At 50.3% G+C, this 27073-nt stretch overlaps 1 protein-coding gene across 3 annotated transcripts; it reads right to left on the reverse strand.

The window, feature by feature from the left end:
* Positions 1-372: 372 nt before the first annotated feature.
* Positions 373-27073, reverse strand: golga4 (golgin A4). Of its 3 annotated transcripts, XM_018734601.2 has the most exons (26): positions 26557-27073; positions 25818-25889; positions 23114-23215; positions 20207-20281; positions 19755-20045; positions 19500-19547; positions 19102-19158; positions 18579-18677; positions 18328-18469; positions 17723-17910; positions 17449-17532; positions 13399-13546; positions 13075-13253; positions 11125-11256; positions 10843-10998; positions 6575-10737; positions 6198-6319; positions 5727-5857; positions 5414-5500; positions 5281-5307; positions 4370-4438; positions 4060-4135; positions 2694-2791; positions 1735-1821; positions 1367-1428; positions 373-945 (listed from the first exon to the last, which is right to left on the reverse strand). In XM_018734601.2, exons 1-25 carry the CDS (start codon positions 26632-26634, stop codon positions 1399-1401), a joined length of 6741 nt encoding a protein of 2246 aa, XP_018590117.1. In that variant the 5' UTR covers positions 26635-27073; the 3' UTR covers positions 373-945; positions 1367-1398. The 3 variants fall into 3 exon arrangements, with proteins under 3 accessions (XP_018590117.1, XP_018590119.1, XP_018590118.1); XM_018734603.2 differs by lacking the exon at positions 23114-23215; XM_018734602.2 differs by lacking the exon at positions 1367-1428.

Genomic DNA, 27073 nt, shown 5'->3' on the forward strand with positions numbered 1-27073 from the left:
GCTGAGCTTCAACCTGTGACCACCGTTCCTCTTTGCTGATGCACCGCGTCCACGTTTGCCGTCATTGCTCGAGAGCGTTCCGACTGACACGTTATAGAGTTTCGCAGTTTTGGTAACCAACGCAGCTGTAATTTGAGCACAAACGATTTGCAGTCTTCGAAACTCTGTGCTCATTGTCAAGAGCTCCTGCACAGCGACACACACACACAGCCAACTGGGAACAACCTCCGACACCCCTGAAGCTGTGTTTAAAATGGCGATTCTGTTACTCCAAACCCTTTTCTTGTGGCGTTTCTCTTATTTTGTCCACCCCTTGTACCCATCTTCTCTTACGCACAAGAATGAGACTGAGGACCACTTTCATACTGTAAATAAAACTTTATTAGCTTCTCTCCAAGTGTATCAATATAGCGACAGCCACAATATGCCCTATAGTACATATTCTGTATAATTTATTTACAATTTACAATATTTGAAGCCTTTCTAGTCAGTCTCCGGAAAATATAAAGTAGAAAAGCTGTAGTTAACAAACGAGGTACTACGATACAGTGTTGTGATCGGTCCGAGACCGCAAACGAACCGTGGATGGGCCTGTGCGGTCGGGAAAGAGCAGCGAATGCAGGAAAGGAACCAAAGACAAAATAAAACTGATCTCATTTATTGCACAAATCGATTTGTCCATAAAAAGCTACGAAACAATAACCGTAAACCTTTAATAAATCCTACAATGCGCACTATGATCTGTTAGCAACTAGTTATAAAGAACCACCATGACTTGATTCCCTTTGTCCCTGCAGTGAGCAGTCTCTGTACCTTTACACACACGCACACGCACGCACGCACAGGAAGAGCAGGCTCTGGCGCCTCCACCTGGCCCTCAGCACTGTGTCACTGGGCCCCATTGCGCCACCTGGATCTGCCGGGTCTGCATCAGCGTAGCCATGCCTGCAATGGCACAGCGCATCAGTACGGGACACACTCCTCTTGGTGGGGGCACGGGTGTGTCAGTAACACACACACTGGCTGTGAGTCACACAAAAAGCCAGAGGGCCAGTATTTTCATGAATGAGGCCTAGACAAGCAACACACTCAGCAATGGAGAAACACACATACAGACAGCATGCAGAGCTCACGGAGCATCACAGTTGCTGCTCATTAACATGCAATGTGAGTGTGTCACGTGTTCATGTCAACAGCGCCCCCTTCAGGCACCAGCACCCCAAACAGAAGCGTGCATTGAGGAACCAGAACCCGACCCCCGCCCCATGTGGAGGAGCCCAGTGAGGGTCAGGAAGCTAGGAGACCCTAGCAAGAGAGCATGCAGCACACGGTTAACCCTCTAGGGGGCAGCAAAGCACCAACTCACCACCGCAACCCCATGCCAGCCTGGCCCTGGCCTCAAAAGATGCCCCCTGCAGCTGTGCTGAACTGGAGGGGCCAGACAGACAACATGGAGTTAGGGGTACAGTTAGTGGGGCAGCTGGGCACTGAGAAAGGGCGGAAAGGTCAACAGCAGCGTTAGCGACCAGGTTAGTGACCAGCTCAGCGGTCCTTGTCTGGGCGATTCACTCGACAGGAATTGCTGCGGAGAAACTGGTGCCTGCGACACATGGACACACACAGGCTCATCTGGGCGCCACGTGTCAGAACATCACGTGGGGGAAAGACTCCCTGGAGTCGCACGAGTGTGTGAGCCAGTTGTCCTCTGCGTGACACCTACTACAGGACACTTACGAGGGTTCGAGAATCTTCTTTGTCCAGAATCTTCTGGGCCTGGTCTGGAGGAAACTTCAGCATGGAAGTGATGACTTTGGCCATAGTCTAGAGAAAGGTTCAACAGGAAGTCAGACTGTCATGCAATGCTGGTTCTCACATTTACACTTGTACTTACACAGTAATAAACTGAGAAACAGTTCCGCAAAACGGCATCAAACACATAAACAATCGTAGCACGTGGTGTTGGACTCATTATTGATGGAGCTGTAAGGAGATGAGGAGAGAAGTGGTTCTCAAAGAGATGGGTTCGAGACCCTTCTTTAATGTGTGAAGGATTCAGTAGCTCCAAGGGACACAGGGAGCCCACTCCACCACACTGGGGTCGAGAGAAACGTAGGAGGAGCTCAGTGCTCTTGCTGGGCTGTAGGGGATCACCAGGTCCCCAGGTGAATATGGCTCCTTGGAGAAGAAGCTCACAACGTGCTTATTCTGCTTAGAACCCAGAGGGTTAAACAACTGAGTGCAATTAAGGCACGACGGAAGTAAATAATGAGAAGCAGAGTGAGAGCGGTTCTCCTCGCTGCAAGAGCCAAAAAGAGTCCCGCAGCTACCTGGGAAAGAGCCCTCCTGCTGAGTAACAGCAGTCATTAACTCCAGCAAGAGTACGCATGGGGGGGTGCACTTGGAGGGTTGGCGTTCGCTCTCAGTCATGTGATCAGCAACCCCCTCCACCGCAACCCCCACCTGCAGTGAGCCCTGAGGCATGAACCCCTGCTGCTTTACATGGCCCGTGGATGGGGCTGTTACACGGACCCAACACATCATTTTATTCACACGGGACACAAAGGACCGCAAAGGTACGGTCATGACCAGTTGCTACGGGCACATGTGGGGCTTCTGGTGACGTAATACAGTTTTGTGAGGACTGTGACTTTGGTGGTTGATGATGATGAAGATGATGATGATGATGATCACACCTTGGTCTCTCTCCCCATCATGTACTCAAACATGACCTTCCTCAGATACTCGAACTCTGTGGGCTCCGAGAGGGCGTCACCACCATAGTGTCCCGTGTCTGCATGACAGAAACAGCGCCGTTAACATATCTCTCTCACACACACACCGCCCCGCACAGGGAGTCCTCCGCTGTGAACCATCACTCACACTCACAGGCATCTTCTTACAAAGTTGGTTCAAGAAGCTTAATAGTGTTTTAATAGCATCAAAAGCAGGGCTGTGTATGAATGTACTGCATTTACTCCGTTACTTTGGTAACTTTGTTGTCGTACTTTTCACAGGAATTTTTGTCAGGAAAACATGCATTTTCACTCCGTTACATTTCTGTCACTTTGTTCTTGGTACTTCTCAGTTCGACACATACTAGTTTAACTAGTGAGCTCACTGGTAGAGCCGTGTGTCCACTACGTGTGACACTCCTTCCATAAACTGGGTCTCATTCCACACCCAGGCAGAGCCGTGGACGTGCAAGAGCAAAACTGACAGCAGACACGCAACGCATCGATAGGCCAGGCCGCATAGGCTCCGCCCACCCATAGCCTGGGGGTTCTGCCTTCACGGGCACCTATTGGAGAGGTCAGCGATGTCAGTGGACGGTTCAGCTCCCTGCCTCGCAGATCCAGACAAACCGCTGTGTCACACGGTCAGGTCACGAACTCATGGAGCCTTTGACCAACATTACTGAGGAACTCCACCCTCAGCGACATCCTCCATGCACAGCACCAGCACAGTGTGTGATCTATGCCACATCTGAGTGCACAGCGCTGCCAGTGTGTGAATGGATGACATCGCTGAGGGGAGGTAGGGGAGAAAAGGAGAGAGAAGCACGAGCTCCTGCTCCTCCTCCCCCTCCCCCAACATGAGAACAGTGCCCAAAGCCAAGTGCTGCTTGAACCATTAAACCAGGACAGAACACACAAATGTTATAACCAATCACCACCCCCCTTCGCATATCATGTTCTGACTCCCCCTTTTAAAACTCCCTGTGCCTCCCTCACTCCAAACACACACACACGAGCTCCACCCAAAGCAGTGCCCTAGAGGCACCATGACATTTTCATGTCTTCAGTTTTCTACAGAATCTAGGCCACAAGGAAGGGATTGGAGAAAGCCCTGTGTGTGTGTGTGTGTTCGTTCAGAATCACACTCCCTCTCTGAACCCGGAGGGCAGGTCCGGTTTATCGTTTGCATTTAGGGAGGATGATACTTCCATGTTTTCACAGACAAGACCGAGCACAGGAAACCATGGCGGAAGTCACACGGGGCTGGTGGAGCAGACGGAAAAGCTTTCCACTGTTCAGCTCATCTCTGGGTGAGGTCACTCACCTCTGTAGGGGGCCCCCAGGTGAGTGACCACTGAGTTCTTATGGACACACCGGAGCTTGTCCTCCAGAGCGTGAATCTGTACAAGACGAGAGAACACTTTTTTTCTCCCTCCCTCACACACACACACACACACACACACTCTGGGAGTGTGATATGGCGGAGGGCCATTCTGACACACTGAGCACACAAAGCTACCCCAATATAGGTGACAACCACAGGGTAACACAGTCTGCACACATGGTAAATGATGCACCAAGAGTACAAGGGCAGCAGAACGGTGCAGTTCACAGTGCTGGAGATAGACACCAACCCTCTCCTGGAACTCCTGCTCCTTCAGTCGGGCCTCACTCAGCAGGGTGGTCTTCTGGGCCAGCTGGGCCTGAGGGACACAGTCAGGACTGAGAGGATGCACCTCACTTAAGGACCTGAGGCTATGCAAACACACAACGTTACAGCCACATGTACTGCACGTTCATGGCATCGGCTCGCCCCCTGGCGGCTGAGCCAGTCACGGCGGAGCTGCCGCTCACGGTGCCGTCGATAAAAGTTCTATAGAGGCACACGGGTCCAGCCCACATCGTAAGCTGGCCCTGGAAACATACGCGCAGCTGTGTGTGAAGCTCAGTGGTTCACGCTGGACTCGTTGCCATTATCGTCTCTCCTGCGTGATGTCAGCTGGTGGGACGCCACCGCTGGTGAATTACTGATGAATTACTGATTAATAACTTCCAAGGACTGCGTGCAACTTTGGGGATTGCCAATAGGAAGCCGATCCTTTTCTATCTCTCGGAAACTGCACATACCGTCTGCCGGGAGCTGCCACCGTGTTTCAGCAGCGCCAGAGAAACACCACACAACATCTCATTAACGAGTGGAAACTTGGGGAAATTAAACACAAACACTTAGACCTTATAAAAAATTAAAAGAGGAAGGAGCCCAGGGGCCACCAGCAGCCACGTGGGCATGTAAATTCCAGGCAGGAACTGAAGGCCAGAGGCGAAAGGAAAACCTTGAGCTGAGTGGAGGCAAGGGCGCCTCCTGCTGGGCGATGGGCCGTTTCAGTGCCAGAAACAAGCGGTGAAACAACAGGGAGCTGCGAGCCCTGGTGTGCTGGGAAACGTGTGGTGTGATAACTATGCAAAAGCCGAAACTCCAGTGAAACATGGTACGGTGAGAGAAGAAGCAGTTCCACAAGAAGCGTGCTAGAAAAAGGCGACATACCTGGAGCTCAGAAACGGACGTGGAGCCCTGAAACGCAGAGAGAGGGTCCTGGTTAGACAACACCTTCCCGAACAAGGCAATGGGAAAGCAGAGTGCCACAGTACTGTCCACCACCCCCCAAGGGGCTTCATACCTCTTCGTTGCCCTGGATCCTCATCTGCAGCTCGTCTAGCTCCTTCTGGACCTCCCACACGCGGGTGCCCATCTCCTCTTCGCGGCTCTGAGGACACAGAGAGCTCAGCTGACAGGCAGAAGACAGACAGGATGCAAACCAAAGCCTTGTGTGAATGACCATCACTATCAGCCATCCTCCTCAACGCTGTTCACGCTCCACTGACCCTCTGTCCTGGACCAGCACCGTTACCACTAACCTGCTATGTGCAGCAGAACCAGCTTCATTTCCATCTAACTCCATAAGGGCCTTGGACTAAGAGGGCGCACTGTACCTGCAGGATCTCCTCGTATTTGTGCACTGTCCGACTGAGATCCTCCTCCTTCTGAGAGATGGTCTTGCGCAACTGGATGACCTCCTCACGATGGCTCTGCATTAGCTCCACCTCCACCTCCTGTGCCTTTCCTGGAAGGTGGGATCAAAAGGAGAGGGTGAGTTCTGACAGGATGCTCTTCAGCAATCAAACATGTCCTACCACCTGCGTGGAGTGCAACCTCACATAGACCACTGCTGGATGAGGAGGAGCTGAAGGCAGCAAACAGAAGGTCATGTGTCTCATGTTAATGACCAGGATACCAACAACCAACAACCTTCTCTCTGGGGAGATAATGCAGAAATAAGTTCCCCCACCTCAGCTGATCTCAATCTTGTTTCTGATTAACCTTGGCAGGACTTCGGAAGGTCACCTTAAACCACTTTATGAACAACTGTCTCGAACCTGAGCTCTGGTCTTCAAGCCCCTCACCTATGGCCTCTTTCACTGCTGTCTCCAGCTCTCGCTCCTTCTGGGCCATTTTGGTGTTGAACTCCCTCATTATCTGCTTCAGGGTTGAGTTGTGCCGCATCTCCATGTCCTCCAACTCCAACCTGTCCGTGGGAAAAGGAGAAAGTCAGACACACCGCGTATGAGGGACAGCTCAACTCCACCCCAGCAAGACCTGTTAAAGTTGACATTGATACATTGTCAAAGTGGACCGCTTTAAGATGCTACTGATTTACGTCATGTGTACTGTGTACCTGAACCCCTTCCATACCCCTCAAACATCTATAGAACAGCATCTCATGAACAAAATCAGGCACAATAGGCTCTTAAATTTCTAAATCTGACAAGTTCTTGCTTACTTGAGGTTCTTCTTATGCTCTTCGGACATCTCCTTGCGCAAGAACTCCAGCTCTTGCTCGTGGTCCTTCCGTAGGGAGCGGAGGTCTTTCTGCAATCGCGTGACGTCTTTGCGCAGCTTCTGCTTCTCATTTTCTGCCTCAGTGAGCTTGCTGTGCAGCTCCGCTGCCTGAGTCCTCATCGCACTGGTGGAATCAGCAGCATGCCCTTGACCCGACTCCTGCTCGTACATCTTCAGCAAGGCTTCGCACGCCTTCAGCCGGCTGCCCAACTCCTCCGCCTTCTCCCTGTACTCCTCCAATAAGGAATCCACCTCATGAGGCTTGCCCCCCAGCACTCCGGAGTTACAGATCTGGACCTCCTCCGCCTTAAGCATTTCAATCTTCTCAGCAGGCTCTTTGTCGTCCGTACACTTCTTGAGCTCCTCCAAGTTCTTTTCCAGTTCCTCGATCCTCCTTTCCTTCTCTCGGACCTGCTCCTGCAGGCCTGAGGAGGTCTGAGCACGTGTAGTGTGGGAAAGAAGCTCCATGTTAAGCCGGTCCATTTCGGCCTGATAGCTCTCCCTCTCCTCCTCTGCCTGTTTCAGCTTACTTATCACATCCTCAAGTCTGCAGTTTGCTTCCTCCTGAATGGACAGAGTTTCCCTTTCCTTGTCCTCAATTCCTTTAAGAGTCTCCTTGAGATTGGCTACTTCACTCTTGAGTGCACTCAACTTCTCTTCATACATCTGCTTCAGCTGGTCCAGAGAGCTCTCCTTCTCAAGTCTCTCTTCCTTTCTAACTGCTTCAACTTGCAGTTCTTTTTCATCCTTTGCTTTAGATAAAGCCTCTTCCAGAGACTTTACCCTGTCCTCCAACATGTCAGCACACTGCTTCCTTGTTTCTGTGTCCTGCTTGGCTTCCTCAAGTGTCTTCTCCAAGACTCTGACAGCCTCTCCCTTTTCCTCCACCTGCTTCTCCAAAACTTGAAGAGCCTGTTCCTTCTCTTCTAGCTGCTTCTGAAGGACTTCCATAGCCTGCTCTTTCTCCTCAACCTGTGCAGTCAGCTGTTTACGCACCTGTCCAATCTTCTGCTCTGCTTTTTTCTTAAGCTCAGCCAGCTTTCCCATGCTCTCAGAGGCCAGTCGTTCATCAGCTGCCCTCAAAGCCTCTTCTTTGTTTCTCAGAATCTCAGTCTTCTCTTTCTCAAAGTCATTCCGCTGGCGCTCAAGCTCTTGCTTGGCAGCTTGGCTCTCCAGGGCAAGGTTCCTGCTCTGTGAGGCTTCTGTCTGGGCCTGCTGCAGCTGCTCCTCCAGTTTGCTCTGCTCCCTCTCACTCACTGCTAACTGCTCCTCCAGCTCAGTCACCCGACTCATACAACCTTCCAACTCTGTGGTCAAGGCACCAAGGCGCTGCTCCTTCTCACTGAGGGCCTGGTCCATCTCGGACTTACTGACAGACTGGTGGTCAATGGTGGCTGTCAGCTTCTCAAGCCTCTCGTCCCGCTCAGCGATCTGCCGCTCCATGTCTTCAAGCTTAGCCTGCAGGGATTTGACTGCGTTGTGGTTCTGGGTGAACCGGATCTCCGTTTTCTTCTTCAACTCCAATACCTTGTTCTTGAACTGTTCAGCCTGCTCCAGAGCAGCGACCTTTTCAGCATTAAGTGTCTCCACTTTCTCCTCCATCTGCTTCAGAAGCTTCTGCTGCTGCTCATTATGCTGGTGATCCAGCATGGATATGGCTTCCTCTTTTGCTGAAAGACTATTAGCTAGCTGAGTCTTCAGGTCATTAATGATACTTTCCAAACTGCTGATATGGAGATTGCGGTCCTTCAGCGTTTCTGAGATGGTAACATTGTCCTTCCTTAGCTGCTCGATACAGACTTCCTTCTCGGACAGTGTCTGTAGATCTCTTTGTAGCAACTCCTTCTCTGTGGTTACAGTACTGATGTGCTCTATGTGTATTTTCACCTTGGAGGTCATCTGCTCGAGGGAACTATTGAGGCAGTTAATCTCCTCCTTCTTCCGCTGGAGCTGCTCTACCAAAGTGCATATTCTGTTGCCCTTGGAGAGGATGGTGTTTCTGAGCTGTGCCACCTGTTTTTGACTACTCACGACTCTGTCTTCAAGTGCACCCACTTGACTGTCCACTTTCTCACAAAGCTCCTTCGTGGTGGAGTCCATTTTCATTTGCGCCTCCTGGCAGCGGTGGACCAGCTCTTTGTGGATTAAACTGATCTGGTTCCTGAACTCTTCTTCCTTAGCTTGACTTTGTAGGGAAAACTCTTTGAGCCTCTTTTGTAAGTCCTCACCTTCTTTACAGTTTGTGGCTTCAACAACTTGCAGTTTGCCTTGAGTCTCTTCCAGCTCTTTTGCTAGTGCCAGCACCTTTTCTCTGGTGTCTTCTGAAGCTTTACTGAGCTGGTCCTGCAGTGTGTTCCTTTCATTCAAAGCCTGGTTTAGGTTCTTTTCTACAGCTTCCACTTGCTCTTTCAGCATTACTTCACTTTGAGACAAGTTCTCCAGCTTAGCAGCTGCTTCCTTCAGCTCTGCTTGCAATTTCTGCACAGTTGTCTCTCTTATAGCAAGTTCCTCCCTGAGGTTTTTGAGGTCTTGTATGAACAGTTTCTTCTCCTCTCTGCTGGCTGTGAGCTGCTCCATCACCTCTGCTAGTTCCTGCATCTTCTCCTGCAGGAGGCGCTGGTGTTTCTCCTGCATTTCCTCTTCTTTCTGGCACATCTTCATCTGCCAGTTCTGTGACACCTCATCCTGCTCCTTCTTTAGGGTCTCCCGAAGCCTCTCCAGCTGTTCCTTGTGGGTGGCTTCCAGCTGCATCACAGTCTCATTGAGACCCACTGAGCTCACCTGAGCCATTTCCAGGATCTTCTCCTTGACTTGCTGGTCCTTCTGCTCCAGCTCTTGTTCCTTCTTCTGCAGCTCTGCTTTCAGATTCTCTTCTTGCTCCTGAAGCTTTTTCTTAAACTTATCATTCATTTCTTTTGCCTTCTGTTTGACCTTCTCCATCTTTGTCTCTTGTAATTTCAGCTTCCCCTCCATCTCCTTCTTCACATTCTCCAGTGTCTTCTCAGCTGCAGCCCTCTCATCATCCAGCATCTTTTTCAGCTGGGTCTCCTCCTGTTTCTGCCTTTCAATTGTTTTAGCATACAAGCACTCTTTCTCAGAAAGCTCCTTTTTGACTTGTTCCATCTGAAGCCGCAGCTCCTGTTGCTCTGCTAAGTGCCTTTGAGGAAGCTCCTCTGCCTTCTGCTTCGAGGTACTCAGGGCCTTTTCCAGCTGCTGCTCAAGATCCTTCACCTGATTTCTGCAATTCATCAGCTCTGCTGTGATCTCACCTAGGCGAATAGTGGCATCCATCAGGTCCTCTTTCTCTGTTTGAACCTCTTGTAGACTCTGCCTCAGCTCGTCAAGCTCCAGCATGCTCAGTCTCTGAGCCTCTTCATTAACTTTTTTTTGTTGCTGAAGCTCTTCCCTCTCCTTCTGGTGAGCAGCCACCAGCTCCTCCAGCTTGTTCTTTCCTTCCTGCACGGTTTCCTCTAGAGCCTCCTTCAGAGCCTGTTCTTTGCTCAACTGTTCCTCAAGTGCATTCTCTTTCTCCTTTAATACCATCTTGAGCTTGTTGAGTTCCTCTTTCAATGTCTTCTCCACTCCCCCCAGGGACTCCTCATGCTGTGACTGGATGCCTTCAATTTTAGCCTGGCACTTGGATCGCTCCTGCTGAAGCTCTGCTTCAAATTCCTTTCTGGCTGCATCAAAATTGCCCCCGGTGGATGCCAGCTGCTCCTCCAGCAGCTGCCGACTCTTCAGCGTCTCTGAGAGTTCGAAGGCTAAGGCCTCTAGTTCTGTCTGTTTCACATCCAGCTTCTCCAGCATCTTTTGGTTCATGTCATCCACATGAGCATGGTACTGTAGCTCCTTGTCCTTCAGTGCAGCCTCCAGCTCTGCCCGCTGCTGCTCGCGCAGCTCATCCAACTGAGCTTGGTGCTTCTGTGCTGCCTTTGCCTGCTCCGCCTGTAGGAGCTCAAGTGCCTCCTGGTGCTTTGCCTCCAGGGCTGCCAACTGCCCCTCCATCTTTCTGTTGTGCTCTTCCGTTTGGCCAAGGTCCTCTGTAGGTCGGTGGGAACCATCTGGGGGAGGTTTTGAGAGGGTACTTTCCAGCTCCAGGATTTTCTGCAGTGATATTCAGATGCCACAGTTATGGGTTCAAGCTTTCACTGATGACGATAACGACAACAACAACAAGGCATGGCTGGCTGGAGGAATAGAGGTGCTCACCGTCCTGGCCGTTTCCAGTTCCTGCTGCAGCTCCACAGCTCGGCTCTCTCCTTCCAACCGCAGGGCCGCCTTCTGTAGCTCGGCTTCCTCGAGGGCCAACGCTGTCTGCTGGTCCCGCTCCTGCATGGCCTTGCTGAGCTCTGCCCGGCACTGCTCCTGCACACCAACCCCAGCATGACTCACAGTAACAGCAGACACTCTGGACATGCTATGTGACCTTAAACACACACCCACAGGTCACTGGTGTGCTGGGTGGTGTTCATGGTGCAAGGCCCCACTCACCAGTGCCTGCTTGAGCTGCTCCTGGAACTGGGCCTCTCGCTGCTGAAGCCTGGTGCCTAGCTCCTGCTCCCTGTTGGCCAGGGCATCAGCATGCAGGCGCTCCATCTCAGCCACACGCTCCTCCAACGACTTCTGTAGGACACACGCAATTCGCCATGGCAAACACTTCAGCACTGTGTACAGGTTCACTACCATTTACCTGTGATGTTAGCAGGTAGAACGGTTCTCTACTTCACCTCCCTGGGATATTCATTTATTCACATTTGCCATAAATGAACAGATGCTTGGATTTAACAATCATTTATGTAAGGAGCCTGGGCTAGACTCAAAGCCATAGTGTGACAGAGTGAGTCAGTGAGTGTGTGTATATACGCATTTTTATTAATTCATTTGGCAGATGCCTTTCTCCAAAGTGACGTATATCTGAGAATAAAAAAAAAAGTGCATTGCATCAATGGAAGGAGAGATTTGGATGTGTTCCTTGAGTACAGTCCATTTGCCACATATCACGGTATAAACCAGTGTACGTTACACCAGTAGCTGCATATAGACTTTTTAAAAATTATTAATGATTACATGGTACGTGTTCATTGAGCACATGTGGACATGCAGAGAGCAGATGAGGAGAAAAAACAGAGCACCTGTCTGCGAAACTCCTCAAGGCATGCAGTTGGGATGCGGCCTCGTAACCATGACGACACTAAGCTCTCGTCAACTCCTTTCAAGATGCATACACTGCTCATGGCGTAGGGCACAGACCCAACTCTGGCTGTTCAAGGGAACCATGTGATGAGTGGGACTGACCCCCGTGCCCTGGCCGAGCTACAGATGACCTCATCTCTTATCCAATGACCTGGGGCTGCAGGCAGCCTAACAAAACGACTACCTGCATGGCTGCAGCTGCACGGCATTACACAGTGCAGACGCCCAGCAGCACAAGGCTCCACCTAAGAAGAGAGACCATCTCCACAGAAGGAGGCATGGACATGGACACTGTAAGGCACCACAAGCAAACTCTGCAGGAATCACTGAAGTGACCCAAAAGTGTGTTTTTACCAGTTTTTACTCACGTGGTGCGGTCACAGGCATCGTGAGGATACACAAACTCCTTCATTTCTGAGCAGCTGAGTCAGGAATTTTAAAAGCCTAACATTGTCCAGTTTATTGATTTATAATTGAATTTACTTTACATCTTCTTAAATTTTTGCCTACTGTGGAGTGAACGCGACTTTCCTTTACTCTCCAACCTGGCAGAGCACTGCAAAGAGCCCCCGAAGTGTGGGACTCATCGATCCAACTGCCTGTTCCTTAGTGTCAGTGGACATTAACAAGATAAGGAGTGTTGCTCATGTTTATGGTACGAATCAGTCAGCAGTCAGTACTGACTGTGCATCACGGCCGTTTTCTTACTTCCTGTCACACTCAGTTCTACAAGTAGCTACTTGTACCAAGTGTGTTGGCAAAAACAGCAGGATGAAACTGTGCTTCCATCTCTCTCCATGTACAACTTCATCTGCTCTTTGTGCACTATTGTTTACTCAGTTGTTTGTTGCTTTGGAGAAAAGCGGACTCTGTAAACCCAGACTGTAACATGTGTATGAGGTATTAGTGAGGTTCTAAGCTCAGTATGGCGCAACGTGAAGCTCTGTTATGGAACTGCTCTTTGAGATGCCCACAGATGCGAATCCACCCGAATTCAATTCAATGTATTTTTATAGAGCTCTTCTCATGCAGTGACACAGAGCGCTTTAACACAGACACAAGGCAAGAAAAACAAACATCAGATAAAGAAACAAAGAAGACAGTTGACTACCGACTATCATAATATAATGCTTTTATGGAGCTATAAGTATGTGTACTGGCCATGGAAGAAAGGAACAAAAACTCCCAAATGAGCAGTGCAGGTGTCCAGAATACATTGAGTCCACGGCAGCTCTGCCTGTCGCTCACCTTCATGATGTGCACCACTTCCTGTTTGACACGTGTCAGCTCCTGCTGCAGGCTCCGCCTCTCCTCCTCACTGGTGCGCTCAACCTCCTTCACCTGGGCTTCCATTGTGGCCTGCAGCTGCCGGCGCGCCTCCTCAGCCCGCTGTGCCATGCCCAGGGCACGCTCGAGCTCCTCAAAGGCTGGGGGAACACACACACGTACACATCATGAAGCAGAAGCGACCAGATTCAGGACATGCTCCTTTGGTACACAAAAAAAAAAACTGCACCATGGTTGCTGTAGAAACTCAGTGACCCAAACACAGCATCACACTCCAGTCCTCACCCGCTCTCTCTGACTTTTCGCGCTGCTCCTGAAGCTCATCACGTTCCGCCATCACCTGTTGGACCCGCGTCCGCAACTGCGCCACCTCCTCCTCCTTCATCTCCAGAGTCTCGTGCATCTGCCGCTTGGTCTCGGCGATCACCATGCCCTGCGAGACAGTCAGCACACGTAAGCAGGCAGTCACGGTCGCTGACCTGCAGTCACAAGGGCCCCGGTTTCAACCCATTCTTGTTGCAGTACCTTGATGGCAGCACTTACCCTGAAATGATGCAGTAAAAAAAAAAAAAAAAAAATTACCCTGAACTGCACGAGTTGGTAGAAAACTGTACATTGCTGTGTGCGCAAAGCTATTAATAGTGATAAGTGTGTGACCTGCGGGGACGGGCCAAGAAAGGGCAGCAGTCACCACAGAGAGGGGCACAGGCCATCTTATACTGACGCCCACAGCGAAGCCACGGTTCATAATTCATGGCCCAAAGCGAGTGTTCTCCAAGTGGGGGAGTTCCTGTATACAGCTCAGCTTCTGCTGCATTCACAGCCATTGTGTAAGGGGGGGTACTGTGAGAGTAGCTGTCCATGCTCGCATGGTCACAGTCTCCGCTGAGAGGTTGGCGAGGTCAGTGTTCTACCTGTCCGCTCACCTGTGATAAATATGGTGCCGGCGCGAGGCAACACGTTGATTACTTCTCCTCGCAGACTTGTTAGTTTAGTGTATATTATTTCGTTTGTGTCACTATCCCTCCAGCCAGTTTACTCTCTTATTACTTATAACTGCCAAACTCTTCTGCAAATACGTGAAACGGTGTGATTAGACGCAATTCTTAGCGCTGGAGAGCTGAATGCGCTACCTTCACTCTGCCGCGAACAACATCATGACCGCGACCCACCTGGGACCACTCAGAAGAAGCGAGCTCGGAAACGGGGCCGCAGGACCGGCGTACAGATTAGAGTGAAACACCGTGAGCTACGACCTCCGATGCCCAGAATTTTCCTGTCCAACGTTCAGTCTCTGGCCAGCAAACTGGATGATCTCAGAGGTCGACTTAAATTCCGAAGAGACTTATGGAACTGCTGTGTTTTCTGCTTTACGGAAAAGCAGCTCACCACCAGCACGCAGGAGCATGCGGTCCAGCCCGAGGGCTTCTCAGTCTACCGCGCAGATCGGACTGGTTCATCGGGGGAAAAGAGAGGAGGGGGCGTATGCTTTCTTATTAACAACGCTTGATGTACGAATGTGGAAATGATTGCACAGAACTGCACTCCGGACCTTGAATACCTACTGATCAAATGCCGACCGTTCTACTTGCCCAGGGAGTTCTCGGCTGTGCTCGTGGCCGCAGTTTACATCCCATCCCAAGGGAACACAAACAGTGCTCTAAACAAATCTCTGAACCACGTCGCCACTAAGTACGAGAAGAAGCACCCAGATGGACTGTTCATTATCTCTGGGGACTTTAACCAAGCCGATTTCAGGAACGCGTACCCCAAGTACCATCAGCACATCTCCTGCCCCACCAGAGGCTCAAACACCCTCGACCACTGCTACACTTCACACAAAGGCGCGTACCGCTCCCTGCTGCGTCCACACCTCGGGCAGTCAGATCATGCCTCGATTCTGCTGCTCCCGGTCTACAAGCAGAAACTCAAGTGAGAGAAGCCTGTGACGTGCACTGTGCAGCGCTGGTCACCAGGAGCAGAGGAAAGGCTTCAGGACTGCTTTGACACCGTGGACTGGGACATGTTCAGAAACTCATCCTCCAGTCTGGACGAGTATGCCACAGCGGTCACAGACTTCATCGGTACCGTGTAAATGTCTGCATACCATATAAAACAGTCCGCTCATTCCCCAACCAAAAACCGTGGATAACCACCGAAATGCGAAATAAGATCCATGTACGAACTTGCGCGTTTCAGTCTGGAGACATGGGCGCATACAAGAAGAGCAAGCACGAGCTTCGCAATGCCATCGGCAGCGCGAAACGGGAATACAGCAGGAAGGCGGAATCAGAGTTTAACTGCACTCAAGATGCACGTAGGCTGTGGCAGGGAATCCAAACGTTAACAGATTATAAACCACAGATGTGGACATTGACAGGTGCCGCTCCATCTCTCCCTGATGAACTGAACGCATTTTACGGCCGCTTCGAGTTCGAGAACAAAGACCCCCGGTACTGATCCCCACTGCGCTGCATGATAACGCCAGTCTCACCGTCTGTAGCACAAGTGAAAAAACCTTTAGCCGTGTCAACATCTGCAAAGCTGCTGGTCCGGACAGAATTTCAGGGCGAGTTTTAAAAACATGCAGTGAACAACTGGCTACTGTCTTCAGGGACATATTTAACACCTCCTTAAAAAGCTCAACTGTACCAACCTGTTTCAAAAACACCACCATTATCCCCGTTCCTAAGAAAAACAAAGTGAGCTGCCTTAATGACTATCGCCCAGTGGCACTGACCCCCCTTGCAATGAAATGCTTTGAGAGGCTGGTGCCAGGACACATTAAGGACACCATCCCAGACACTTTGGACCCACTGAGGTTTGCCTACCGCCACAACAGATCCACTGAAGACGCAATATCATACACACTTCACACCATTCTGTCTCGCCTGGATAATAAAAACTGCTATCCAAGGCTATTATTTGTGGACTATAGCTCAGCATTTAACACTGTCATCCCAACCAAGCTGATCCACAAACTACTAGGGCTGAGACTGAGCGCCACATTGTGCAATTGGATCCTGGATTTCCTCACCAATAGACCCCAGCGTGTGTGGATTGGCAGTAATACCTCCTAACCACTGACCCTCAACACTGGCACTCCACAGGGAAGCATCCTCAGCCCAGTGCTATATTCCTTGTTCACACATGACTGTGTGGCCAGTCACAGCTCTAACACCATCATAAAGTTTGCTGACGATACCACCATTGTGGGTCTGATCACCAACAACGATGAGACAGCCTATAGAGAGGAGGTGAGGCTCCTGGGAGAGTGGTGCCAGGGCAACAACCTGTCTCTCAATGTCAGTAAAACTAAGGAGCTGATGACTGACTTCAGGAAACAGGATACGGTTCATGCACCCATCTACACAGGAGGGGACGTTGTAGAGAGGATCAACAGCTTCAGATTCCTAGGGGTCACCCTCACTGCCAAACTCACATGGACTGAGCACACAGCATCAACCATCAAAAAGGCCCATCAACACCTCCACTTCCTCAGGCATCTGAAGAAAGTCAGGATGTCCACTACAGTCCTCACCACTTTCTACAGGTGTGCTGTGGAGTCCGTCCTCACAGGGTGTATTACATCCTGGGGTGGCAGCTGCTCCATACAGGACAAGAAAGCCCTATAGAGGGTGGTCAAAACAGCTCAGGAAGTCATTGGCACACAGCTACCAGCAGTACAGGACACCTACACCACCGCACGCTGCCTCAAAAAGACGATGCGCATCATGAGAGATCGTAGTCACCCCGCACGGGCACTTTTCTCTTCTCTGTCATCTGCAAAGCGGCTCAGGTCTAGTCGAACCCGCACCGCTAGGTACAGGAACAGCTTTTACCCCGCTGTTGTAAGAGAATACAACACTAACCAATGTGCCACCTTTAGTAACTAGAGTTGGACTGCTCCTCCCAAGCACATTGGTAAATTACACTGCCACTTTAAGCATTCTCATTCTCTTGTTCTAAATTCTCTGGCTGTCAACTGGTATTATTGTTATTACTGTTACCATTATTTATTGTTATTGCACTACTCACTGTCATTGTCACTGTTTTGTTTGTGCAGTATTTCTGTTGTTTATGTCTTTGTCCATAGTCTGTGGAGAAGCATTCAGGAAGAATTTCATGATACTTGTACGTGGTACTTGTACCTATGACAATAAACTAAACTTGAACTTGAACCTTGTCAGACGTGGGCTCCTCTTCGGTCGAGCTGCACGGTTCACAGCCCAGATGCCCTCTGAATGCTTTCTTACAGCGCCATCTTTGGTGGCAAGAGAGCTTCCTCACCAATACCCATCTCTCCTACACCCAGCCGATTAGCACAGTGCCCACCTTATCCTGCTCCAGCTGCTCAATGAGGTTCTTAGCATCCCGTAGCTGAGTGATGAGGCGGGTCTTCTCAGTGGTATGGAGCTCCTGCAAGAACAAGGTCGGTCGGTCGGTCAGTCAGTGTTTCAGTGGGTCACAGAGACACACAGATGAGAGAACGGCAACCATATGTGGCTGTGTGCTGCCAATTCAGGGAGTTGCCCTGCCCCCCTGTGACCTTTCACCTCTACTGTTCAAATCTCAGCCCCCACCCTGAGTCGAGCTCAGTGTCTCTTACCTTCATTTTCTCAAGCTCCTGCAGACGCTCCTGAAGCTGCTGCTGCAGCGCCTCATTTTCACTGCTCAGCTGTGTGCTGCGTTCTTTGTGGCTGCGCAGCATCTCCTTGCACTTTTGCAGCAAGTTCTCCTGCCTCCGTACACGCTGCTGCAGCACCTCCACGGTCTTGGCCGAGGTAGCGTCGCTCTCTAGTGGGGACAAAGGGAACTGCCACTCAGTGAGCCAATCCACACTCATGTGTCTCTCTCTACAGCGGCACGCTGAGCCCCCTGCAGCATGGCACACTGTTTACTTTCAGTCTCATATGCTCCCTTAAGACGGAACATGTGTCTAAGGTGGTTCGTGTCTAGTCCCACTTTGACACCACCCTCTCCAGTACGCCCATGACACTGTGGAAAGCACTGCCACAAATTAACAAAACAAAGAGGGCTGCACTTGCATCTGATACACAAGAGTGTGCAAACTGTACATAGCGTAATAAAAACGGCAGATAACGAACGTGATACAAAATATATATAACATCTATACAAAAACAAGCTGAGTAGGTGAACGCAGTGATCTGAGTGGGAACCTTCAGCAACGGCATCAGCATCATGGAGACCTACCCTCAACTGCAGTAGAGCCATCTGCCGGGGGGCTCTGTAGGATAGAGGAGCTCTCCTGCGAGCCCTCGGGAGGAGCCGAGTCCACCTCGGTGGAGAAACCTTCACCCTGAATGCCGTGGAGACGCTTCTTCATGAGAGCAACCTGTGGGAGGACAAGTCAGACATCATGTCCAACCAGATATCTGAAGAAAGTGTAACAGACAGCCATAGCACACCCTGGTTACTGTCTCCACGCCTTCATCCCAGCTCACCTGGGTCTGCAGGACAGTGATCAGTTGGTCCTTCTCTTCCAGAGCAGCATCAAACTCCTCTTGCAGGTGCTTCTTGGCCTGCTGGTCCATCTGAAGCTCCTGCAAACCCACCACAGACAGTGTGACCACTGTACACCCCTCCCTCAGTTGTATTTCTCACAGAGGCTAGAGTTTCAGCACCACATCGTTGAAGGACCATGACTGACCCCTGCCTACTGGGATTGGCGCTCCAATGGCTCGAAGAGTGAGGGACACAATCACAGGTCTTTACCACATGACTCTGGTCTGGAGCAGCTTTGGTCCTGCTACTCGTACTGTTCCACATTTATTAATTCATTTATTCATTCATGTTCTAGAACTGCTACTACCTTTAAATGGCTCCATCAATCCTAGGAAGCTCAGCATCCAAACATTCAACTTTCGTGACCAGGTTTGCTCCTTGACGTAAGCGTTTCTCAAAGTTAAAGCTCTCTTTCTCTCTTTGTGATTGAGAAAAAGCAGCGAGTCTCCAGCATACCCTTACCTCTCTGAGCTCTCCAATCCGGCGCAAAGCTTTGTCCTGGCTTTGACTCAGAATGGCCTAAAAGAAAAAAGCAATTAAGAGGGTGCAGAGGAGGAAGAGGAAGATGGGGTTCGACTTAATGACGCAGCCAGGTTCTTCCAACTGCCCGCAGTAACAAAAAGAAGCCTCTGCAAGAGCATCAGGAACATTATAGGAGGCAGGTGGTCACACACACCTTACACACACTCTACGTTGGCTCTTTGTGTGGGACACGGCCTTTTCCCACCTCATTTATTTTGATTTGCTTCAGCTAAACTTCAGATCTTTGCTGTGGGGTGTATTTAGTCACAGCACTGGAGATATCTGACAGTGTTGTCACCTTCAGGCCCAAGTCCTTTGGTTTATGGTGGTACACTTACCTGGGTCTTCTCTTTGTCTCTCTGTATCGTGCGGTAGGCAGTGACCAGCTGGGAGAAACGAGGTAGCAATGGTTAGGTGAGCAGAGGAACAAAACTGAACACCACAGACAGCTTCACAGGAAAAAAACTAACACCGGTTTCAACAGCAAACCAACAGCAGCAGACTAATCACAAGCTGGCTTTTGCTACAGACCAGACACTACAGACTGACCACAAGCAGGCTTTGTGTACCTTGGTAGTTACCCTGTTCCTTACCTCAGAGTACTTGCCACGGTAGTTGGCCAGGCTCCTCTCCACCCTGTGCAGGCGATGGAGCAGCTGCTCCTTGGTGAGACTCTCGACGCTGCCCGGCGACTCCTCCGCCTCGCTCTCGATGTCTGAGGGGGGGTCATAGGCGGGTGTTGTGGCTGGAGACTCGGTGTCGCCGAGGCGGTTGAGGGAATCCCGGGAGGCACTGCGCACCAAGTTCTCCCGAGAAGAGGACCGGAACAGCGACTCCATGGAGGGCACCTTAAGCTGCAGCTTCTGGGCCAGCGACTGGGACTCCTGCTTCGCCAGCAAGACCATATGAAGTAACCAATGTTACCATGGTGTTACCACGGCGTTACCACAGCATCGCCGAGGACAGACCGAGGCAAGACCACAATGACGAGAGCGAGACCGTTCCACACCAAGTGTCTGCTTGGGTTCTTCCCGCCTACACTCACCTGGGCTGATGTGGCGCCATCTCCGTTCACATTGCCCCTGGATTTCGGAGAGTCTGTGCTGCTTGAAACCACGTGCTATGAAGGCAAAAAGGCGAGATGTAAGGGGCGGTGCTTCAACAATAGCCACACTGTGGGCTATTAGTCCTCTCAACCACATGACACATCCCAAACACTGGGTTTGGAGCATGAGAGAGAGGGTAGATTAGCAGATTAGTGCCTGGTGTAGTGCTGGGTATCGGGATGCGGCTTGACGCCCTCATGCAGCTTGAGAAGGACAGGCTGGGGGGTAAGGAGTTAAACATGGTATATTTGTTACTATTACTACCACTACAACACAGCCATGGACCAAAGAAAGACAAACAGACACACACAGAGACAAAGACATACATACAGAAACCCATTAGTACAGCAGGTTACTCGAGACACAGTGGTCAGGACCGTGCTTGCAGAGCTGGAGGGTGTGGCACAGCACTGGGTGGGGTCGGAATAACACACGTGACTGAGGAAGCCCTGTTGGCCCTCACTGTCCCATGTGGACTGACCAATGAGATGGACATCATCAAGGTGGCCTCCCTTTCAATTGCTATGTTAAAAACTCAGGTGAAAATCTGATTTTTGACAAATAGCAGAAAAGACAGTACAGAATATTAAATATTACTAAATACTGGAATGGAGAACTTATTTAAATGACATGCCTGTTACATTAGTGAGGTTACCCTGGGTCTATTTACTGTATTGCCATTAGCTATAGAGCACCTAAACTCTGGAATAGTTTAACAGAACTTAAATTAATGCAATTAAAAATTAAGTTTAATAAGTCTGTCTCAGCCTTTAAATCCAGGTTTAAGACCAATATGTTCATTCTGGCATATCCATAAGTACTGCAATTCCAGTTGGCGGTGCTTTTTTCATTCTGCATTAACCCATCTAATCTCATCAAGTCATCAATTACTATTTCTTTTTCAGCTATGAGGAGACTGGCCAGCTGTCATACCTGTTGATGACCGCCTGCCATGATGGATGAGATGTACCTATGTAAACTGGGAAATCAAGTAAACACTCAGGTACAAGGTTACTAGTTGTAAACTGGCTTAAAAGTCATTTATAATGTAGAATACCCAGGAGGGGTGGGAAGTCACTGGCACTTGGACCCCCAGAGCTTTTAGTTCTCCCTTGACTTTCAGCTTGTCTTGATTGCTTTTTGTTCCTTTCCTCCGTGGCAGGTAGGAATACTTACAGCTTTAATAAATGCATTGATAACGTATTACTCCAGTATATAGCCAACTGTCTTATTTCTTTGTCTTATGCCTTTGTTCAGCACCCTGTGTCACTCTGTGACAAGAGCGCTCTATAAAAATAAATTGAATACCGTTAGGCAAATTTCCACTGTGAAGGGGTTTAATTACCATTATTTCTTATAGAAAAAAATAAGTGGTTCCTTATTAAAAATAGCCTAACATGAATGAAAACGATGACAAACACTTCAATATTTTGTTATAACAAAATTTTGTCTGCTTCTTAATGTTATGTTTTCCTTAATTCATTGTCAGTAACTGAGGGGAAGCAGCGTCTGTCTTATCACCCTGTTTTATTTACATCCCTGTCTTATGAACAAAGTTGTTGTTTTAACTGGTTTCCAAAGAGCTTGTGCTTTAAGCTGCGCAATTCTCATTCTGAAGAAGTTCTTCACTGGTCAGTGTCGTCGCCCTCTCAGTGAATGACAAACACTGCTCTCTGTCAAACTGGACAACTCGCTCATTTTACATCTGGGGCTAACAGTCGACTCACAGCTTTGCTTCTCCCAACATGTCAAAGCCACAACCTGCTCCTGCAGACCCTGCTCATGGTCTACAAGCCCATCAATGATCTGTCCTTTGAGACCTACAGGATCGGGACACTACTGTCACCTCAGTCTTTCCCATTGGACTCAATCCTGTATTCAGCAGTTTATGGAAATAACGGCTCCAGAGAAGCAAACAATCTGCATCACAGGTCAGTCTGTTGTGAAATGCATTTTAGTTTATTGGAGCAAATAGTAAATGAACTGGATTCTGTTCAAAATTATTGACAAACATGGGTTTCGGCTGTGCACAACAGGACAGCACCCCCCGTGGGGGGTTCCACCGGTGTCCACTACACTGGTCACATGCAAGACGAGCACCAGGCCGTGGCGTCTGTCTCCCGGAGCGAGCACCAGCCGACTCCACGCTGAGCTCCCATGGCAACACCAATCATGCACGGCAACCGGGAGCCGGCCCCTCCCTCTTGGCCGTCCGGCATGTGAGGAAAGCCAAAAGCGACAGACTGAGCACACAACCTTGAAATATATGTCATGGAGAAACTCTCTATCCTGAGGACCCCACTCATTCTGAGGCCTAGCCCAGGCCAATCAGAGGCCAAGCCTGAGCTAACCCCGACCCAGAAACCTGCCCCAGCCCTGCGGCCAGCCCTGTTCAGCCTGAGGGAAGTGGTCCGTTTCACATCCCAACGTTCACAGGGCTGTTTCCTGCTCAGGGAATTCGGGGCGAACCCCAGGCTCACGTACGCATGTGGAGAGCGAGCGGAAGCGAGATACACGCCACGCACACCAAACGGACGCTACTGAGGAGCGTGGCTTTTGGCGAGATTCGGACAGGGGAGAAAGCACCAGGAAACTGCAAAATGCAAACATACAAACGTTATATCACACTGAGTGTACACAGACACATGTCTATACACAGGCGTAGCATAGACATGTGGAGGCGCTCTTGGGGTTAGGGGCAGGGTTAAAGGTCAGCCGCCTTTGAGGGACAGAGAAAAACCAAAGTGCACAGAGGGACAGAGGGGAGCAAGCAGCTCGGTGGGTCCAAGGCCAGCTCTCCTACCCCACCGAGGATACGGCTAGAGCACAGGGCGGGTGGGACTCACCGCGACGGGCACCGCATCAGCGCTGGGTCGCGTGGAATGGTCCAGAGCAAAGATAGTGTACTCAGAGAGAAAGGCCGGCTCGGCTATGACCCCAGCGAGCAGCTGAGCCCAACCGGCGCGTGCGGGTGGAGAGAAGGAGAGCACGAGAACACGGTGAGTGGCTCACGCTGCCCTGCCCAACCCCTGACCCCTTGACCCCCTGACCGCAGAGACGCTGAGGTCACTCATGTCTGAGGTGTCTCGAGGAGAGGGGATGGGCTCTGGTGCAACAGCAGGCGCGTGGACACAGAACACGAGTAGGAAGCCTGGTCATACCTCCAGAGTCACTCTTTCCATCAAATCAGATTATTTATTTTACTTATTGCTGACTTCCAACTACACTGACACTCATTTGAAATAAAAACACGTTCTCTCCGCAAAGACCTGCTCTACGCCGCTTGTTGGCCCATTCTTCCCAATGACATGTGCAACGCTCCTCATCTGATTACGTATCACCAGCACACAGGAACACCAGACAGGAACTGTCAACACCGTGCAAGCGAGTTGCATTCGGCGGGTCCCCACACTCCTGTTCTGTTCAGGTGCGCCCTACTGCCATCCACCTGCTCAAACGGTAAACACAAGTCAAGCTTAGGTGGCAGCACACAGAAATGTTAGTAAACAGGTAAGTGAAGAAAATGCAATTTAAAAGAAACCAGAAAACGTTTGTATCTTTGAAAAGTCATGACTCCAAAGTGTGACATGAGGAGCCAGTGCATTCGGTGACGAGTGAGCCTGATGGGGGGGCGTAAGGCACAGTGGCCTACACAGGGATATTTCTGACCACTGACACATGAGCAGACCCACACGGGCATCTGGCGAACGGGACAAGCTGTTTTTAGCTCTTGCCACAGCGAGTCGGGAGCACGGCAGCACCCGCACCGTATGCGAGGAGGACTCACACACACTTACAAACCTCACCGTGCGTACACTTGACAACAACTTTCAACTCAGTCAAATTAATCGCTCTCATCTCATCCAAATGCGATCAACTCAGAAAATTAATGGGAAAATTTTGCAACCCTTTTCATTTCCTCTGAAAGCCTTCTAATATAGTGGAACACCTGTTGTTTTCTGTAGCACCATGATCCTGGAGGAAGGCTGTTTCGTATCACTGTGTGCTGTTGCAGATCGTTGAAACGACAAAGAAGCCTCTCCTGACTCTTGACCTTGTGCAAATTTCTCTACCCACCTACCTGAACCAAAGGCTGCGGTTACAGTGTCCTCCAGGAGGGCAACGGAAAGGCCTTGTGTTGAAGCATCTTCGCTTCGTAACTGAACCCTTTACTAGGAAATGACGCCGTTGGCGTGATGCGCTCACCGTGTTGTTCTCGGAAACGTTTGTTGCTTTGGAGAAAAGCTTCTGCTAAAAGAATAAATGTACATGTAAATGTGACCACCACAGTGGAAATGATCACGTCTAGCATGGAGGGCATCTGACAATCCTGGAACACTTTTGCAGACCACATTAGGGTCATTTATTGGATCCTACTTCACAACAAAGGAAACCAATTTCCCTACAATGACACCTGAGGAGGCGGTCAGTCATCATACCAGCACCCCATTCTAACTGAAGCTGCTGACCTGCCCTGATGGACGAGATGCATCTACGTGAACTGGGACATCAAGGCAACACTCAGCTACAATGTTATCATTAGCTGTAAATTTCCTTAAAAGCCACTGCTTACCTAAAATGCCCTGGCACTCCAACTCCCAGAGCTTTTTTCCTCCCTCAACTTTCAGTTGGGAGTTTTTTGTTCCTCTCATTCTTGGCCAGTAGCATACTTATAGCTTTAATACCTACACTGATACTGTATTACTCTGTACACAGTCAACTGTCTTTGTTTCTCTGTCTTATGCCTTTGTTCAGCACTCTGTGAGAAAAGTGTTCTTGAAAAATTAATTGAATCTTCACTCAAAAACTCAAGGTGCACATGTAGTCCGCTAACCAATCATATATTTCATATGTTCCCCTTCAGAAGGGTAGCAGATTATCTGAACAAGAAATGCTTGCAAAGCTGACAAGACACAACGATGAGGAGCAGCACCCAAGAACACCTCTAAGAGGCAGTTGTGCAGAACCTTCCAGAAGTTCTCGCAGTGGTGCTCATCTCCAGCGTGTGGGTCTCCTATCTCCAGAGAGCACCAGGAGACACGAGGAACCCGCCCTTGCGCCTCGTCAGGCCAGGGTCTCCAACAGCTGCACAGATGTGTGGGGGGCGGTGGGTGGAGTCTAATGTGGGGGGGCTAGCCAGCAGAGCTTCAGGTGACACACAGCTCCTCTTACACCCCCCGCAGAGGCAGAGCGAGAGACAGAGAGAGTAATGGGTATAAAGCACCTGTCCCCTGAAAGTGAAGGTCCACGCTGACTACGACCGCACACGTATCAGCAACGTTTACCGGATTAGCACCGTTTTACTACTTCATGTCCCACGAATACGAAGGCCCTTTGGGGGATACATCAGGAGGTGCAGTGCTTAGAACCCATGAAGCTCAGTTTGAGTCCCACCTCCTGCTCCAACACCCCTGATCAAACTCTACGCTGACAGAGTAACTACGTTACTGTCACAGTAAATGACACAGACAGTACTGGATACTGGTCAGTGCATACTCTGTGTGTGTGTGTGTGTGTGTGTGTAAGAGAGAGAGAGAGACTCAAGCTCACCTCTCGGTCACTAGGGGGGCTGTCATCCTGAAGGAGAGACGGGCTGCGACCGCGCAGCTCCCTGGGTCCCACCTGTGGAGAGACTGGTCACGTCACTTGCCAAGTCCTCAGCGGAGGACAAATCACGTCGCGTCACCTTGTTCAACGAGACAGTCGAGCGAAAGTGAAACCCTCACACACCGCGGAGAGACTCGTCCAGTTTGCTGAGCTCACTGACTCACAGCGGAGTGATCAGTGTGGGAAACACTGGGTAAAACATGGTGATGTACATCAGTAGCACACCTGTGCTGTCTCTCTCTCTCTCTCTCACACACACACAAACACACCTGACTCATAACTGCGGTCACCAGAGTTCATCTCATCTGCATGAAGCCTGAAGGTCACACACTGCAAGTCCAGTGTTCACCTGAGCTGGGCTGAGCAGCAGGTGAGCCCCCAGTCCTCAGACCAATCCCCCCCCCCCGCCCCCCACACACACACACACACACACACACACACACACACACACACACACACCAGAAAGCTGTCACAGTCTGAGTCTTCCTGACCTGCTGTGTCTCTGCTCTACTACACAGACAGAATCTACTCTACTGTGGCTGACCACGTAAAGAAGGTAAAGAAGAACTTAGGTGAAGCTGCAGGTAAAGCGAGCGCCACCCGACCGGACCGGAGCCACTGAGTGAGTGACACTCAGTCTGAGAGTGACGTCAAGACGGTCTAGTCTCTGACTGAGTCTGACCTGCGGCTGCGGGGACTGCTGCGCGTTCCTCTGCGGCGACTGCTCCTCGTTGATCTTCTGCTTCAGCTTCTTGAACATGGCTCCAGAACGTCACGGAGAAAGAGTGGAGAAGCGCACTGTGACTGTCGGAGCGTCGCCTCTGACCCACTTCGAGGTGTCTTTCTTCCGCCTTGGCTCGGCGTCGCGCATCACCCCTCAGGTGAATCCGGGCATCGCGCATGCGCGGCCGACGTGGAGCAAAACGACACTCAGAGCGACGTACGGCCAATCGAGAGGGACAAACTAGGCAAACTGCGGCGAAAACGGCAGAAGGAGACGGCAAGCAGAGAGGAACAAACACTGCGAACAGCGGAAGTTTGTTTATTTGAAGAAGAGCCTCAGATCAACATATACGGACATAGTCGGACTCCGTCCTGTTTTCTTAACACACAGTCTCATTCGCGCTTACCTAATCTTATTACACTAGTCGTTTTAATTATTGTATTACGGTTCAGTATGGTGTGCCACAGCCTGTGGC

The sequence above is a fragment of the Scleropages formosus genome, chromosome 18 (genome assembly GCF_900964775.1).
Source record: "Scleropages formosus chromosome 18, fSclFor1.1, whole genome shotgun sequence".
Classification (NCBI taxonomy): domain Eukaryota; kingdom Metazoa; phylum Chordata; class Actinopteri; order Osteoglossiformes; family Osteoglossidae; genus Scleropages; species Scleropages formosus.

Excerpts from the sequence above, each read along its gene's own strand:
- golga4 (XM_018734601.2), bottom strand. The coding sequence starts at position 26,634 with ATGTTCAAGAAGCTGAAGCAGAAGATCAACGAGGAGCAGTCGCCGCAG. Across the intron at positions 19,548-19,754 it reads ACCGTGGCAAGTACTCTGAG|CTGGTCACTGCCTACCGCAC; the intron begins GTAAGGAACAGG and ends CGTTTCTCCCAG. Across the intron at positions 17,911-18,327 it reads TGGCTCTACTGCAGTTGAGG|AGAGCGACGCTACCTCGGCC; the intron begins GTAGGTCTCCAT and ends TGTCCCCACTAG.